Here is an 18,670-nt window from a genome sequence, read left to right as displayed (position 1 = left end):
TCTATGTTTCAAACGGAGTACTGCTTCATATTCAAGCTAGTATAGAGTGAAAATGTAATGTTCAAACACATATAGTATTTGAACAAATACATGAAAATGTAGTATTTGAACAACTACATTACCAATTTGAACAACATATGGTCTCAGTATTCGAATGCTTATTACTCCTATTTGAATGATATATATTCAGTATTCAAACACCCTATTATCCCTTCGAACGATTAATGTCCAACCATTTGAATGTAAAATATATTTTTCGAATAACGACATTAGATCAAAATTGTTCAAACTTGTTTCTCTATTCGAATGCGTCATTGGGTGTTCGAACGAGATTTAGGGATGAAATAATTTCGTCCCAAAATCCTTTTCCCATTCAAACGGTCTTCGAATGGATCGGGTTGATTTTGTCGTAAAAATGTTTTTTTGGGACAATATTAGAATTTTCATCCCAAAAAGTATTTTGGGATGAAAAAAATTACTTTTTGAGAGGAAAAAATAAAAAGTGAATTATGTTGTAGTGACACGTGCCTAAGAAAAGATATAAAAGAATTCTAAAGTTTTAGAATTGTTATGGCCAGTGATTGCACTATAGTAATTAGGGGTGTATAGAAACCAATCAAACCAGCCGGCACCGATGAGAATCGGCCACCAGAGTTAGGAATTGTCTAGAATCGGTGGAGAATCGATCGGCTGAAGGTAGGAATTTAATAAAAACTGACATCGGCCAATTCGGTTCCGATTTGAACCAATTTCAAGCCGCCGAACCAGTTGATAGCAAATATATAATATATATATTATTTTATTTAAAACAATGTTGTTTAACATAAGTGAGTTAAATGACATTGTTTTACACCTAAAGTATAGAAAAAGAAAATACAAAACGGCACCTTTTGGTTTAATACACCAAATGACGTCATTTGGATTTAGGATTTATTACCCCTTCCCTCCTCCTTCTCCCAATTCTCTCTTTCTCAATTTCTCTTTTAGACTCTCTCTCTCTCTCTCTCTCTCTCTCTCTCTCTCTCTCTCAAGCAAGCAGCCACACATCATATCTTCTCTTTCATGTTGCCACTGAGTCGATCCACCTAGCCCGGATGTCATCTCTATAGCTCGCATTCGATCTCTCTTTCTCTCTTTCAGTCTCTCTCTACCATGTTCGTGACTTCAAAGTCTCTATTTCTACATCGGTATGATTTTTATTTTTTGAGTTTGTTTGTCATGAAATTTTACAATATAAATCAATGAAATTTTTGAAAATTTTCATATTTTTGACTTTTGTTATCAATCGGGGATCGTGATTGAGTTTTGGACCTTGGTCATCTTCTGGATTTGTAACTCTATGTTTGTGTTTGCATAACCAATTGGAAATCAGCAAACCAACCAGATTCATACCGAGACCAATATTGTCGATTTTCTCCCCCTTAATCGATCGGGTTCGGTTGGCACCACCTTCTTAAAAGACTGTTTGTGCAATTTCAATCAAACCGCACCGATAGGGTCAGTTTTCAACCCTACTAGTAATCGGTGATTCATGTGAGTCATTCATCATGATTACTGTCTAGTATTTATGTCTATCAAGATTTTGTGAGAATTTTAATAATTGAATGTGGAACTCATTTTCCTTGTGTCTTGTTAAGAGACATGTGTCTTCTATCTAATAGAAATTGGACCTCAACCAAGGCAATAAAGGCATGACATCTTCATGGAAATAGAAGATGTCATGCCTTCATTGCCTTGTATATATTCAACCTCTAGTAATGGTTGGACAAGTTGTTTTATGATGAAAGAAGAGGTTGACTGATTTAGAATTATTAAAAAAAAAAAAGAATTCCTAAAAGACAAAATTCAATATCAATAAACACTTCAAATAAAGAATTAAAGTCTTTTTTTCATCCAATTATTTATTAAATATGCCTCCTTATTTTCACATTCATCATTCTTGTAGTAGGAAAACAAGTCAAAACAAACCCGATTGACTTAACACTTGGACCATTGACGGTGGCGGCTACTAGGGGGTCGATGGCGTGGAAGGGGGTGAGTTAAGGTTACTAAAGTGAAGAAGACAAAAGCAAGAGGGATCGAGATTTAGAAGTGTAAGTGGAAGATGAAGGTTGAGTTACTTGTGGGCTAGGCTAATACTTGGGCTGTAGCAAAGGGGTTGGGCCTTGGGCCCCATTATCTTTTCTTATGTATGTTTTAATTTCAATTAAGTGTAAAAGGCTTCAGCCTAGTAGTGTAGGGCTTACAAGCCCAGTGGCTTGATGGGTGCAAATTATTACAATAGAGTTACTCAAAGAATTCTCTCAATATTTCCAATTTTCTCCTAGAGGACTAGCCCCTTGAAGTGAGATTCCTATATCTTCTTCCCTGCATGTTACAGAATGGTATCTAGCTTCAAGATGGCCTACATGGCTTCAAGAAGACCACGGAATCATAGTTGAAGACCTTAGAAGCAGAGATGTTGGCAATCAAGAAGCAATCTGACTCGGTGGTGCAGCAACTGGCACCTGTCACCTTGGAATTAAAAAAAAAGAACAATGGTCATCAGCAAGAAGATTCAACATCAGGAACCAACAGTAGATTTGAAAATTTTGGGGAAGGGGGAGGTGAAATGGTACCTAGATCAGTTAGATTAGACTTTCCCTCTTTTAATGGTGAAGATCATTTGGCATGGCTTTATAAAACAAATCAGCTTTTCATGTTTTATAATACTCTACCCCACCATAAGCTTAGGCTAGTGGAAGGAAAAACCATAGTGTAGTACCATGATCTAGAGGATTCTGGTGTCATTGTGGATTGGGAGTCTTTTGTGAGGGGTTTATTGATCATATTTGGGCCAAGCACTTACGATGACCCAATGAAAACACTAACCAAATTGAGACAAGTGGGGTCGGTGGAGGTATACAAAGTTGAGTTTGAAGTAGTATCAAGCAGACTTGAGAAATTGTCTGATAATCATAAACTAAGTTTTTTTTATCAATGGCCTTAAAGATGAAATTAGGCTACCAATGAAGATGTTCAATCCCCCTGACTTATTGACTGCCTTTAGTTTGGCAAAGATCCAAGAAGAACATGTGCGGATCAACAAGAGGGGTTTTTAAAGGCCAAACATACACTATGCTAGAACCTGGGGGTAATAAAGGGTGACAGAATCATGGTTAATCCTGTGAGTCTAGCAAATCTACTGGGAAGGCCTTAGCACATATCTAGACAATTAACCCTACTTGGATGAAAGAAAGGAGAGGTAGAGGTTTATGTTACTACTGTAATTCCAAATGGAATCTAGGTTACAAATGTAAAAATCCCAAACTATTCTTAATAGAGAAAGTGATAGAAGAGGAAAATGAGGAGTTGAGAGAAATGAATCAACTAGAAAAAGGAAGAAAATTTTGGATTTTTCAGAGATACCTAAGAAACCAAAAATTTCTCTACATGCTCTCATTGGCTCCTCAAACCCCAGAACCGTGTGAGTAAAAGGAAAAATAATAGAGTAGTGGGCTGTGATTTTAATTGATTCAGGCAATACCCATAATTTTGTGGGTCCTACAATAGTTAAAAGGTCTAAATTTCCTATTTGTGTGAAGAAAAATATGAGGGTTAGGATGGCAAATGGTGATCAGTTGTTTAGTAAAGGGAAGAAACAAGGAGTTAAATATCCAAGGATTCCTATTTTCCATGGATCTTTTTGTCCTCGATTTGGCTAGATGTGATGTGGTCCAAGGTGTCAAATGGTTACAAACTTTAGGCACAATTGTATGGAATTTTGAGAAATTGACTATGCAATTTATCTTGGGGGGCTGAAATATTATATTGTCTAGACTAGCACCAACTCAATGGTTAGAAGAAAGCTCCTGCAGGGAGAGGGAGAAATTAGAAACAATGGGTGTTTTGATACAATTATTATGTGAAGATGAGCTGACTTGGGAGACCAGGTTATCGACACCAATGCAAAAAATACTACAACAGTTTGAAGATGTGCTTCAAGAGCCAAAGGGACTTCCTCCTAGTAGGACCCATGTTCATACTATCAACCTACTGCCAGGGACAAAACTAGTGACTGTACTTCCCTACAGATAACCTTTTTATCAAAAGGATGAGATCAAGAAGATAGTACAAGAGCTGTTACACTCAGGGTGATCAAGGCTAGTCAAAGTTGCTTCTCCTTCCTAGTAATTTTGGTCAAAAATGCAGATGGTACTTGGAGACTCTGTGTTGACTACATCGCTCTAAATCAAGTGACCATAAAGGATAAATTTCATATTCCTGTCGTAGAGGAATTATTGGATGAGTTGAGTGGCTCTAAGGTGTTCTCCAAGCTGGATCTCAGATCTGGCTATCACCAGATACGGGTCAGACCTACTGATGTGCATAAAATAGCCTTTCGTACCCACGAAGGCCATTATGAATTTCTAATCATATGCACTATCTACTTTTTAGAGCCTAATGAAGGAGATTTTCAGACCTTACTTGAGGAAGTTTGTGTTAGTCTTTTTCGATGACATCTTGATCTATAGTAACAGTGAGAAAGACCATTTCAAACACTTGAACTTGACTCTAGAAATTCTCAAGAAACAACAGCTGTTTGCAAAGAAATACAAATGCCAATTTGGATGCCAGGAAATTGGTTATTTGGGACATTTGATCTTGGGGCAAGGGTGAGAGTAAACCCGGAGAAATTGAAAGCTATGGTAGATTGGCCTAGACCTAAGACTTTGAAGGCTCTAAGGGAATTTCTTGGGTTGATTAGCTATTACAGATGGTTCATCAAAAACTATGGAAGTATTGTTGCTGCCCTTATAACTTTGTTGAAGAAAAACAGTTTCAAGTGAGATGCCACTACTAAAGCTTTTAATAGGCTAAAAGAGGCCCTGACTCAACCACCTGTTTTAGCCTTACCATACTTATCTCTAAACCATTTCAAATTAAGTGTGACGCCTCAAGGAAAGGAGTGGGGGCAATCCAAATGCAATAAGGTAGGCCTCTTTCATTTCTTATTCAGGCCCTCAAAGGAAGAATCATTTTGTTGTCCACCTATGAAAAGGAATTCTATGCATTGGTTAATAGCCATCTAAAAATGGAGGCCTTATTTGCTGAAAAGATCTTTTGTGGTTAAAACTGATCATCATAGTTTGAAGTACCTCTTGGATAAAAAAATAAAAAAATAAAAAATAGGCACACTCATACAACAAAAATTGTTGAGTAAGCTACAGGAATATGACTAATTTGTGGTCTAGTACAAAAAGGGTCTCGACAATAAAGTGGCAGATGCACTCTCGAGGCAAAGGCAAGAGAACGGTTCTCTAACTCTAATTTCAGTACCTTTTGTAGAGTGGGTGGAGGGGATTAGGCAGGGGTATGATAAGGGTCCTGAACTACAACAACTAGTTAAAAAGTGCCAAAAAAGGCACCTAAACCAACATCATTCTATGAGGGAAGGACTATTGTTTTATTAGGGCAGATTATACATAACTACTGTTCCATAACTCAAGAACAAATTACTCCAGTTTGTGCATGAAAGTTCTTTCGGCCCTAGGGGAGGGGGGGACACTAAGGTTTTGACAAGACTAGAAGTGTAATCAGTCCAGTTTGGTCCTTTTTTGTACAAATTTTGGAATCGGACTGGTAACACCGGTTTTGCATTTTCAACAACCAATTTCGGACCCATTCTCCTCCTAAACTTGTACTTCTAATTTTACCGATTCCAGTTTGATTTTTCAGTTTTAATCAAGTGTCAATGTCATAAAAAAATGTAATTTTCTAATGTATATTAGTATTACTAATGTATTATACATTTATCAAAATGAATATGTTGAGAATTTATTAGTCCATAAAATGTAATTAATATATATTTTACATTAATAACATACGATCAAACAAATATTCATATTTAAGATAAAACTTTATGTTATTAATTATAATATAAAATTATTTTATATATAATTATATATATAATATTAAAAATTAATTTATATATATTTTGTAAACCAGTCTGGTCCAGTCCTGAAAAGCCAAGAATTGAAACTAGACCAAATTTAAAAAATGTAGGAATCGATTCCGGACTGGACCAGTTCAAAACCAAACCAACCGGTTTGGTCTGGGCCAGTTCTTCAGTTTTCCAGTTTAAATTTTCACCCCTAACCAAGACAATACTTAAAAGTAGGAGCGACTTCTTTTGGCTTGGACTTAGAGCTGATGTGCATAAAGTGGTGTAGAATTGTGAGACTTTTCAGGTGCAAAAAACTGATAATACCCTCCTTAGTGGGTTCTACAACCTTTACAAATTCCTTCATAGCCATGGTCTCACATTACCATGAACTTCATAGACGGGTTACCCATTTCTAATGGTTTTAGTACCATCTGTCATCTGGGCAGTGGTGGATCGATTGACGAAGTACAACCACTTTACTCCTTTGGGCCATCCATACTCAGCAAGTCTATGGCACAACTTTTCATCAAACACATCTTCAAGCTGCATGGCCTTCCCTATTCTATAGTTTTTGATAGGGATAGGACCTTCACAAGCTTATTTTGGAGAGAGTTGTTCTCAGCTCAGGGAGTTTAGCTGGCTTTTAGCATAGCTTATCATCCATAAACTAATGGTTAGTTTGAGATTGTGAACAAGTGTCATAAAACATGCATATGAGGTACTTTGTGGTTGAAAAACCCAAAGACTAGGTGAAACGGGTGCCACTTGCAAAGTGGTGGTATAACACCAGCACCCATGCCTCTAGCTAGACAACACCTTTCGAGGCCTTGTATGGGTATAGACCTCATTGACTTCTGCCTTACAACCCATGACTCATTAAAGTTGAGGACGTGGATCTATCCTAAGAACACAAGACTAGATCTTACAAACCCTAAAACCCAACCTCAACAAAGCCCAAGAACGCATGAAGAAAAATGCAGATATGAAATGGAAAGAGCAAATTTTCAATGTCGGGGACTTGGTATACTTACGATTGCAGCCTTACTATCAAACCTCCGTTGCCCAACGTCGAAACTGGAAGCTGGCTCCATACTACACCGACCTATTTGAAGTGTAAGGTAGGATCAGATATGTGGCATATAGACTGAAGCTTCCAACCAGTGTGCAGGTCCATCCAATCTTCCACATCTCGCAACTCAATGAGAGGGTGGGAGACGGGATCTCAATGGCGCCACTCAATTACTTGCAGTGAATAATCAAGGGGTGCTATAACATGAGCTGGAGGAAGTTCTGAACTGAAGAATTAGACCTGTTAATGACCTGCCGGTAACTGATCTACTGATTCAGTGGCAGGGACAGAGTAAGGAAGACACATTGTGGGAGAATCACTATAAATTAAAATCAACCTTCCCACACCTTGTGGGCAATGTGTTTTTAATGGATGTGGTAATGTAACACTTGGGCTACTGACGGTGGTGGCTACTAGGGGTCGACGACGTGGAAGGGGGTTATAACCCCTAGGAGATTTGCTCGGGACCACACCTCGACACGACTCATGGAGGGTCAGGATAGTCACATGGCTAGCCTGCTTGCATGTCTTGGCTCAGACCATGACACGCAGCGGGCAACCATGGAAGCTACTAGACGTGCGCAGACCATGTGTATAAGCTTGTGCGTGCCCTTGAGCGTGCACCTGTGCGCATGCATGCGTGCCCCAGCACCACTTAGCAAGGCTAGTGGCGCACCCTCACAAGCATGCCATCCAGCGCACGGCGCCAACCCGTGCCTTGCAGGCAAGGTTAGTGGCGTGCCCCCACAGGCACGCCATCCAATGCACGGCTCCAGCTTGTGCCTTGTAGGCAAGGCTAGTGGCATGCCCACCAGGCATGCCAACCAGCACACGGTCCAGCCCATGCCTTGCGGCCCCATAGCCAAGACCGTCAGTTTGAGCCATGCATGCTCATCACCCAGGCCACCAGATTGGGCCATGTAGGACCACTGCCAAGCCACTTGACTGGGCACCACAGCAACAGCACGATAGCCCACCATCAGGCCTAGGCTTGGCACCATGCCATGCCCATTATTAGCAGGCCATGCACAGCGCCATGCCGTGCCCACCACCAGACCAACGCGTGGCACCATGCCATGCCATGTAGCAAGCTGCAGACCGAACCATGACTAGCTTAGCCGTGAGCCATGCACCACTATAGCCCACCATGGGCATTGCATTCTATGGCCACCATGGCTAATTTATCCATTTTATTATTTTTATTTATTTTATTTAAAGACTTGTTAATTATTATTTTATTTATTTTATTTTAATTTGCTTGGGGACCTTTTGAGGGTTTACACTTTGTAAACTCTATAAATAGGACCTTTAGACATTTCATTAGGATCTTTTGGCATTTTGAAAATTGAGTGGCCGGCCATAGAGCTTGGAGATTGTCATTTTCAGTGCTCATGCACTTGGACTCTTTTGGAGTGCAATTTGTGAATCCCCAAGGAGAGGATCTTCACCGTGCAATTCATAAATTGGTATTGATTCAATTTATCCTTTAATATATTGAGGTTTCCTTTCAATTCTTTGTGCAATTCGTGAATCAAAAATTGTTTGGTTCCTTTGTAATTTTCATTTTCTCTTTTTGTGTTCTTGTGGAGTTTTGTTGATTGATTTGGAGTGGAGAGGCCGAATCCTCCATTGGGATTTCAGTTTGTGTTGTGGTTTGATAGATCTCTTGTATTCATGTGATTTCTCACATGTTCATAAGATTTTCTTGAAGAATCTCATCTCCCAAACAAGCAATTCGACTAACCCTATCATTTGCCTTTTCCATCACCTTCAATTGCCATAAACCACAAAACCCTAGCCCATCCTTTTGCCCTACACGTCCCCTATCAATTCCCATAGCCAAACAAGACCAAAAAACCCTAGATCTCACAACCCACAATTCGGCCATAGCCTCCCTTTCCTAGCCCATCATTGGCCGAAATCCTAGATCCTAAAAAGTCTCACTTTCCTTTTCCATCTATAATTTGATTGGTCAATTACCTTTGATTGGCTCACTCAAATCTCATCTTCCCACCAAAACACGTTTCCCTTATCCATCCTACCCATTTTCGGCCAACCCTTATCATCCTAGATCTCAAATTTTACATTTTGAGAATTTCACAATTCTTAACTTTTAGGATCTCACAAGCCACCTTTGCCCTAGCCGAATACACCTCACTAGTCTTGACTGAACTCTCATCAAATCTAGCCTCACTCACTCATCTATAAACCCTAGCCAAGATTACCCATCATCCAACCCTAGCACACAAGTGGCGCCTAACATACCAAGGGTCACTTAGCCATGCACCATCATCACCCAAATCATGATCACCTAATCCAAACTCCATCCATACTTCCCACCATAGAACCCTAGCCTCATTACACCCAAGCTCATTTTAGGCTACAAGTGATCTACACCAAGCAAAAGAGTCATATTTGTCACTAGAGGAGCAACAAAGTGAGGTTGGACCCTTAATGTTTGGAGGCTTGACCAAGGTCTCCAAAAGGCGAGTTTGGGTTACTGAAGTGAAGAAGACAAAAGCAAGAGGGATCGGGACTTAGAAGTGTAAATGGAAGATGGAGGTTGGGTTACTCGTGGGGGCTGGGCAAATACTTGGGCTACTGCAAAGTGGTTGGGCCTATGGCCCGTTATCTTTTCTTATATTTGTTTTAATTTCAATTCAGTGTAAGGATTAGCCCAGTCGTGCCCATGGCTTGATGGGTCTTTTATGATTACCTGTTATTTTCCTTAGGTAGGGTACTTTTAAATTTTTAACGGCTTGAGGTTTATGCAAAATTATTACAATACAGTTACTCAGAAAAATTATCTCAATATTTCCGGGACTCTCCCCTTGAAGCGAGATTCCCTTCTCTTCTGCCCTGCGTGTTACACTGTTACATGTTACATTGACTGAGGCAGTAACCCCAAAATTTTCTTATTCCCCTATACCAAATCCAAGCAAAAAGTAGAAAACGCGGTAAAATGGCCGCCGCAAGAGCATCGGGATTGGTAGTACCACGGCCGGTGACCTTCGTGACCGGCAACGCCAAGAAGCTCGAGGAAGTCCGAGCCATCTTGGGAAACTCCATTCCTTTTCAGTCTCTCAAGCTTGACTGTAAACTTTACTCTCTCTCTCTCTCTCTCTCTCTCTCTCAACTAATTTTTATTTCTTTATTTTTTTTAATTCTTTTCATATTTCGCAGTGCCAGAATTGCAAGGTGAACCCGAGGATATTTCCAAAGAGAAGGCTCGTTTGGCTTCGGTTGAGGTTCTCTCTCTCTCTCTCTCTCTCTCTCATGTTCTGTACGTACGTATATATTTCCAAATTTTGATCTATATGATTTTGAATGGGAAGGTGAACGGTCCTGTACTGGTGGAAGACACTTGCCTCTGTTTCAATGCCTTAAAGGGTCTACCCGGTACGTAATTTTTTTCCCTTTTCAAGTTTTCCTTGGGTGCCATTTAGGTTCATTTATTATATACACGCATGCATGCATCTATTAATCATCTTTATAGTGATTGATCATTGATTTTTTTTTTTTTTTTGGTTGCTTGAAACTATTGCAGGGCCATACGTGTAAGTTCTATTTTACTCTCGTTCTTAGTGTTGAGGTGAACTTCTGTATCTCATCAATTTTTTGAGGGCTCTTGCCCATGCCATTTGTGTCTGCTGGATTCAATTCTTTACTTAAATCATCATTTATAGGACGAGTAACAGCATTATAAGAATCTTAATGGCAGAGAATATGAGAAGGCATTCTTGAAATTGATAAAAAAAGGTGCAATGGATATATGGAACGGAAAAATAAAGTTCACGCATTCTATTCATGAAAAAAAAATGTCTTGCTGATTTTTGTTGGCCGATTCTTGACTTGGGCGAGGCATGTTTGTACTATTGATTTGGGCAAGGTGTATTTGTGTTCTTGATTTGGGCGAAGCGATTTGTATTCTTGATTTGGGCATGGCATATTTGTATAGAAGTCATTGATAATTGTGCATTTATGCTTCGCTGTTTTTCTTTCTTTTTTTTTTTACAATTAAGAATTTTATTAATAGAAATCTATGTGAAGCCCAAGTACAGAGTTATGCTTCACTGTCAAAATGCAGTACTTTTGCCAGTTACTTAACCTGTTAATAGTAACATTGCTTTAGGAAAAGATAGTCAACCATCCTCTTATGTGGGAATCCATTGATGCTGTTAACATTTCTGAATTCCCAGGCTCAATTGTTGTATTCAATGGGTTGTAGTATGTTTTGTCAGTTACTTCAGCTGTTAATTGTAGTACCTCACCTGTTAATTATAGCGTGTTTTGTCATGAAGAATATGAAATGAAAACTTCTTTGTTCTGTTGATTATAGAAAGTTCTTGTTGTCGGTTGGTCTCAGGGTCTTAGCCTTGCAAATTAATCATAAGATTTAATATGGTTTCCGAGTATAACCCTCTAGTGGCTGAATGACATAGGAGGTTTCCCATGGAAAATCACTCTCTGGTACTTTGTTATGGCGTACTTATGTCAATGCTGAACTGATGTTCCTGCATCTATCAGGTCCATAGGATTTCTTGCCTTCCTTTCTTCTGTAATTTTCTATTTCATTTAATGGTTATTCAAAGTACCCAATTCTCTTTTCCCTCTTCTCCTTTTCGATCTTTCGAAGTGCTGTAGTAAGTAATTAATAATCTTTTTTTATCACTTAAAAAATTATGGGATGGTTGTGATAGGTTATTCCATTAAGGATAAGGACCCCTCACGGAGTGGTGCATTGCGTGCAGCTACACTTTTAGATTGCCTGCATGTTTTTTTCTTGTAAGGGTGTTTTTCTTTACTTAAATTAGTCACTATTTAGGGGCCTAACTGGTGATGTTATTTAACTCTCTAGACAGAGTGTTGGAGGGTGGTAAATGAGATCTCATGTTCTCGAGAAATTGAATTTTTTGCCCTTTATTAAGATGTCAATGGACTCTAATCATAACCTTAATTGGTCCTTCTAGAATATAAGCTCATATGTGGCTTAGGTTAATACAAAGGGTATCAAAGCCAAGCCAATTATAGTCAAAAGTGTAGAACTTGTGTCATGCCACCCATAATGGAATTACTTGATGAGGGTGTCAAGAATTGAAGTTGGGATTGACATGATTAGATTTAATTGATCGAAGCATCATTAGAAGCTTGTGGGGATATCCATATGTGGGATGGAGTTCCTTGCATCCAAAGGAGCATTGGGAGGTATTCTTATTATGTGGGATAAGAAGGTGAATGAGTTTACTGAGGACTGTATTGGGAACCATTTGATGGCTTGTTCTTTTAAGGATGTGGAGGATGAACCCCAAGGGGTTGGCCCAAGTGGTGAAGGCCTTGGTCTTGGAGTATCAGTCCCTTCAAGGTTCAACACATCATGGGTGCAAACAATCCTTTAGGGCCACACCCCTTGATGAAAAGCCAGCAATTTAACTAGTTTCGTGTAGGGAAACTTCCAAGGGTGCGGTGCACAGAAACGGGGTTTACTCTGCAGGGGTGGCTCCCTTCGGGCCTTGCCTCGGAAAGGTTTCCCAACATTTAAAAAAAAAGAAAAAAAAAAGGAAAAAAAAAAAGAAAACAAAAGAAGAAGAAGAAGAAGAATATGGAGGATGGGCTTGACTGGGCTTTAATTGGTGTTTATGGGCTGAATGCGGACAGCAATAGGCAGGATCTATGGGTTGAGATAGCAGGTTTGTGCAGTTGGTGGGACTTGCCTTGGTGTATTGGAGGTGATTTTAATATCACTCGGTTTCTGAGTGAAAGATTGGGAGAAGCTTGGCTTACTCATGCTATGACCAAATTCACTGAGTTTATTTTTTATTTGGATTTATTGGATTTACCTCTGACTGGGGGCATGTGCACATGGTCCAGCAATTGGGCTTGGTCTTGTTTGGATAGATTCTTGGTATCTCCTTCCTAGGAGGCTTAGTAAGAAAAATGGGGAAATTGTGGATTATCTATAGTTACATTGTGAGGTAGCCATGTTTTTTCCAGATGATATCTTCAGCCAGATTGGTGTGGCATGGGTTATGCCTAGAAGGGTAGTGGATATTTTAAGTGTTGGAAAGGCCTCAAGGACAACATTCGCATTGTTGCTGTGTGGAAAATGATTCCTTGTTTTATTATGTGTCTTTGGATGGAGAGAAATGGCAGGTGCTTTGAAGACCAGGAGTGTCCCTTGGATGAGTTGAAGAGATTCTTTTTCAACATTCTATTTTCTTGGGCTTTTGTCATTGATTGTAATGGGGCTAGTTTTCATAATTTGCTTGTATCCATCACTAGTGCTTAGTTGTTTCTAGGTGAATTTCGTGTATACTTCTTGTGTACTTGAGCAATGTCTTTTTCTATCAATAAAGTTCTATTCTTCTTAAAAAAAAAAAAATAAGTGGGGAGATTTTACACCCTGGATTGAGTATAGGAGGATGGTGAATGACATCCCACTTTACCTAGGTGGGAGAAGTTTTTATCATTTGTAATTATTCCAAAGGGCTGCAATTGTAAAACTGACTAATTTTATTTTAGAGTGCAAGCCCAAATGTGGCTTCGACTTTCCTTGGTTTCGTTATGTGTCAGGCCCTTATGCTATAATGGGACATCAGTATGATGTATTCTTATGATAGGATATAGATGGGCCCTGGTATGCCTTTAAGAAGTGAACTACAACCCTAGTGACTACACTTCAACATGCGTACCTCAATTACTCTAAACATTATACATTGATATCAATAGGAAGCCTGGGAGAAGAAATCTTTTGTGCATGATTGGCACTTATGTATCTCTCTCTCTCTCTCTCTCTCACACACACACACACACACACACATGCAGATTACAGCACTGGTTCTATTTTGTACCCTTATCCTTCCATTCTCCAGGAAATAATCATGTGATTTTGAATCAGCATGATATGAGCAACTTACTATCCATAAATATTGATTTGTGTTTTTAACCTCATGTGATTGGGTCCATTGGCCTAATAATCAGCAATTGCAGATATCCGTTATTTTATTTTATTTTTCCTGTAGGACACATGACAGTTAATTACATTTTCTCATCACTGCCCTTCTTGTGACCTTAAAACATGAGCAATTTCCTTCTTGCCTGAAACACATGTTTGGAGTACAAAACTTCTTCATAGTGTAAGTCATATGCATTTGCTAATTTTAGAAGCAAGAGGACTATGCAACATTCCTACCAATATTGTAAGGAGTCTATCATTTACTTGGAGGAAAGATCTCCAAACATGATATTTCTATCACACTCTTTTATATCTGCCTTTATAAGAAAGGCAACTTTTTCACAAAGATTTTTTGCCTCACCCAATTGTTCAAGCGATTGAAATGATTTAGGAAAAAAATGGTTCTGGTAAAGTGGTTCAGGTTGCCCAGCTGTTTAGAGCAAACTTGATGCCCCTAATGATCCTTGTTAATTGTTATAAGTCTCATCATATAAGAGGTCCACATGGGAGTCGGATCATCAGAAACATTTTCTGATGTAGGAGAGTCTATCAACATCTCCATTCTAGTGGACTTAAGTCGGGAAAATGAGTTGTTTTAGAAATGTTAAATATTGAAGAATGGGGATTAGGTTTTGTAGCTTGAATATGGATTGGAAAAATCAGATGTAAAGGGTGAAAACATGGCTGAAAGTGAATCCAAGCATTTTGCTTGATTTTTATGAATGAGATGTTGAGCTGGGCAGACCTGTTTATAATTAAGATAAGTTTTGGGGGAAGTATCGAATCATTCCATGTGCTGTCATGCGCTATTCCATAGGTTTCTAACTTTCTCAAGTTGATCCTTGTAGGTCGAGCTGTAATCAAATGGATCCATCCATCCATATTTTGTCAATTTATATCAGTCATGCACCCAAAGAAAAAAATGGGATGGTTTCTCTGTGGATGGATAAGGCAATCCACTAGCAAAGCTTGGAGATTTGACCTCCATGTCCATCACCTCCATTGGCCGTGGGGAGATTTTGCAAGTTTTAAATTTTTTTCTTCGGGGCATGACTAATATTTCACAAGCGATCTACTAGAAATTGACAAAATATGGATGTAAGGATTTATATGATAACATATATACAGCACAAATATATTTGATAGAATTCGAGATTTGATGAGCTTTTGATAATGTGGCAAAGCATATTTACTGATTTTGATACTTAGTGGAGTTCTTTTCTTGGCAAATGGGACTAAAGATGGCATTTATTGGCTTTTAGTTTATTTTGTAGAATGATATGGTGGGAAAATCTCTTCTGATTCTATTTTTTATGATTTGGAGCTCTATCAAGTTCAATCTTTGGTCTTCATTGTTATCACTGGTCGTTTGTGTTCCTGACTTTCTTGCTTTGACTCTGATGATTAATTTCTAATAAGGACATTATGCATTGCAGCAAGTGGTTCCTGCAGAAGCTTGGTCATGAAGGTTGACACTGCTCTATTGCCTTTGTTCTTTTGTTACACTTTTTATGCCCAGCTGCTTCGATTTTTACTTGATGCTAATCTCAACTCTTGTAGGTCTGAACAATATGTTGATGGCATATGAGGATAAGTCAGCTTATGCTTTATGTGCATTTTCTTTTGCTCTTGGGCCCAATGCTGAACCAATTACATTCCTGGGGAGAACTCCGGTACAATTTTGTAGTTGTGTATTACATACTTCTGATGAGCAATTAAGATGTACTTTAAATTTATTTTCAGCGGTTGTACTCGAGTAATCTACAATGAATTTGACCATCATAAAACATGCATGCTATTGTTTAGGAGGCATGCTTATTCTGCTTGAACTGAAGTATGAGCAAGTTTGAGATGTGCTTTTATTTGGTAACAATGATAGCTCCACAGAAGATGTAAGTTGGTTTACTTTCAAAACCAACAACATAGGCTATTTTCAGTTGTTTAAATTTTTAAATGGTCCTTTTGGCCAAAATCATTATAAGAACTATTTGAAAAGGAAACGATGGCTTTGCAAGTAATTTATTTGGCCTAGTAGTCCAGATTTAAAAATATACCAGGCATTGATGGTCAGACCTGATTAGTTGAAGTTATAATTCTTGGTAACCTTCTCAAATAGAACTGCCAGGTAAGGGCTGTACAAGGGAACGAGAAAGGGGTTTGAGACTCTTCCCTTTCCACTTACAACATAGGGGGCTGAGTCTAGATACACTTTGCTTGGAAAGTCATGCCTTGCACTTGTCTGGGCCACACAGATAAACCCCTTTATGGACTAGAGTCTGCTAGCCATATTTTTATGTTGGTGAAATTATCAGCTGGGAGAAACATGAGTTTTGCACTTGTTAACAGATGGGATTTAGCTACTTTTTCCCAACAATATACAATGACTTTGTTTATTTTTTATTCCCTTAAACCTTTGTCCTTAACTTCTTGGAAAGATTAACTTCATGCTTGTTTTGTGGCTGATTATTTTGTTTTGTTTAATCTGATATTTGTAATTGAGCAAACAATGAGCGAACAGAAATTTTTAAGAAGCTGATATTCATATCAATGGGACTTACATATTATTTATGGCTCACTTGTTAGGGGAAGATAGTTCCTCCAAGGGGACCTAATGATTTTGGATGGGATCCTATTTTTCAACCTGATGGCTATGGGCAAACGTAATCCCATGCCTCCCCCGATTTGATTTCTGCTGTTTTGTATCAATGCTCAACAGTAATTTCAGCCTAATTGTAGTATTTGTCTTGCTACAGTTATGCAGAGATGCCAAAGGAAGAGAAGAACAAGATTTCTCACCGCTCAAAGGCCCTTGATCTGGTAAAATCTCATTTTGCAGATGCTGGATACACTTTCCAGATAGACTCTGTCTGAGCCAGCGACATATTTTTCTTGTTGCAATTGCATAATGTATCTTTTGACAACTGCAAGCTGTTCATCTCAACATTAACGCTTCTACTGTAGACAAAAAACTATAGACATTCAGTTGGGGAAAGAACAGAAAAGGGAAAGAGAGTAGGTTTCCCATTTCTTATCTAATTTGGGTGGAGAACGGTGAGTAGCGTTCTTATCAAAGAGAGATTGTGGTTGACATTATCATTATTTTAGGGCTCTTTATGAGCACGCTCAGATGGAATACCAGATAGCCAAATGCATTTTGACATACTGATCCCATGTTTATTCACTGATCATGGTTGCTAATGGTGTCTCGTTATGAAATTTTGAGGTTGTGTGCCCATACGAAAATTCAGTGACCCAAGAAAGAGAGTATTACTATTCATGGAGAGTAAATGCGACATGAAATTTGACCTTGCAGCTTGTCGTCGCATGAAAGGAAGGATCCACAAAGGTTGGCATTGTGATTAACACAATGGACAATGCTAGGTTGCACACAAAATGTGCAAATGGTTCTTCTTCTTCTTCTTTTAACATACTTAATAAAAATAAAAATTCACTAACAGTCACTTTCTAACCATTAAGAAAAATTTTAAAAAAATTAAAATATATTAGTAGACATATTTGAGATTCATACTAGAATTTTTTATTTTCTTAGAGGATGTAAAGAGACTCTATGAAGGGATTATACAAAAGTAATTTTACAAACTGACGTGGTTTATAAAAATAATTTATATTTTATTATAAATTAAATCTGATGAATCGTATAAAGTCACGTCAATTTTTGTAATTATTTTTATATAATTTATTTGTAGTTGTAGTACTCCCAAACTACATTGGCGGAGTGACTGAGGAAGAGTAGGATTCTTTGCCAAATTACTGATTTGCAGGATATCTGTCCTTCAATTTTTGAACCAACAGTTGCTTTCGGCTGCCAAATAAAGTGGCTGTCTTTCTGTTACCTAATTTCCTCAACAATTTTGGCAGCTCTTGATCTTTGAGGGCAAAAGGTATTAATGTTTACCAATTTGATGGCTATAAAGTATGGGTAGTGGTACTTGTCTCAGCCAAGGCCCAAGGTGTTATATAGTTCTACCCAACTGCCGGCAGATGGTGGCACCCTCATTTCTTCTGTTATCAATATGTTCAATCATATGGCCCAAAGGGGTAAAAAATATAATTGCTTTATTATGTTTTATAATAAGGTTATGTTTGGATTTAGAAACCGTTTCATTTCATTTTATTATTATAATTTTTTTAAATTTTTTTATAAAATATAATAAACAATTCAACTTTTTCACATTCCAAAATAATAAGTAGGCAAAGTATAGAGCAGAGTCACAACTGCAGTTGAAGGATTAGGCCCTAAACAGGAGTTAATTAGCAACAATAAACCATGTTATCAGGTACTATCAGACCATGACTGTACATGCGATAGTAGTTAACGGAAGGAAACTTCTCATATCACGTTAATGGAAGGAAACTTCCTCAAGGCCGCCATGAATGGTCTTCTGGCCGATTGGAAAAAAAATTAATAAAATAAAAACATAAAAAGAGCCCGATAGAAGAAAGAACAATGAAGGCACTCATATGTACATGTTTGGATATTGCTGGAATATCTTGATCATCGTACCTAAAACTTAGTGGTGTGGTGTTTATAGCATATTCTCATAGTTGTGTTTTTACTCTTGTAAACTCTTCAGTGGAAACCAATAAGAAAGGGAAAACCTTTTGGCTTTTGTACATCATAGACATGGTTTCATCGTGGCCATGGTAAAATCTTGAGTTCTCTAACGTGATATGAGAATCACATTCGAATGCCAGGCCCTAG

The 18,670-nt window shown here is 38.3% G+C and overlaps 1 protein-coding gene across 1 annotated transcript; it reads left to right on the top strand.

The window, feature by feature from the left end:
• The first annotated feature begins 9,736 nt into the window (after nt 1-9,736).
• LOC122316578 (inosine triphosphate pyrophosphatase) lies at nt 9,737-17,107 on the top strand. Its single transcript, XM_043133210.1, has 8 exons — nt 9,737-10,090; nt 10,179-10,243; nt 10,331-10,394; nt 10,543-10,552; nt 15,384-15,415; nt 15,508-15,620; nt 16,531-16,607; nt 16,701-17,107. Exons 1-8 carry the CDS (start codon nt 9,958-9,960, stop codon nt 16,816-16,818), a joined length of 612 nt encoding a protein of 203 aa, XP_042989144.1. The 5' UTR covers nt 9,737-9,957; the 3' UTR covers nt 16,819-17,107.
• Nucleotides 17,108-18,670: the final 1,563 nt, after the last annotated feature.

The sequence above is a fragment of the Carya illinoinensis genome, chromosome 1 (genome assembly GCF_018687715.1).
Source record: "Carya illinoinensis cultivar Pawnee chromosome 1, C.illinoinensisPawnee_v1, whole genome shotgun sequence".
Lineage (NCBI taxonomy): Eukaryota > Viridiplantae > Streptophyta > Magnoliopsida > Fagales > Juglandaceae > Carya > Carya illinoinensis.
This window is presented reverse-complemented; position numbering and strand designations above follow the sequence as displayed.

What these genes read in the sequence shown, in the direction of transcription:
- LOC122316578 (XM_043133210.1), top strand. Translation starts at nt 9,958, where the DNA reads ATGGCCGCCGCAAGAGCATCGGGATTGGTAGTACCACGGCCGGTGACC. An exon ending in CTCGTTTGGCTTCGGTTGAG is followed by an intron (nt 10,244 to 10,330) that starts GTTCTCTCTCTC and finishes TTGAATGGGAAG; the next exon opens with GTGAACGGTCCTGTACTGGT. An exon ending in CCTGATGGCTATGGGCAAAC is followed by an intron (nt 16,608 to 16,700) that starts GTAATCCCATGC and finishes GTCTTGCTACAG; the next exon opens with TTATGCAGAGATGCCAAAGG.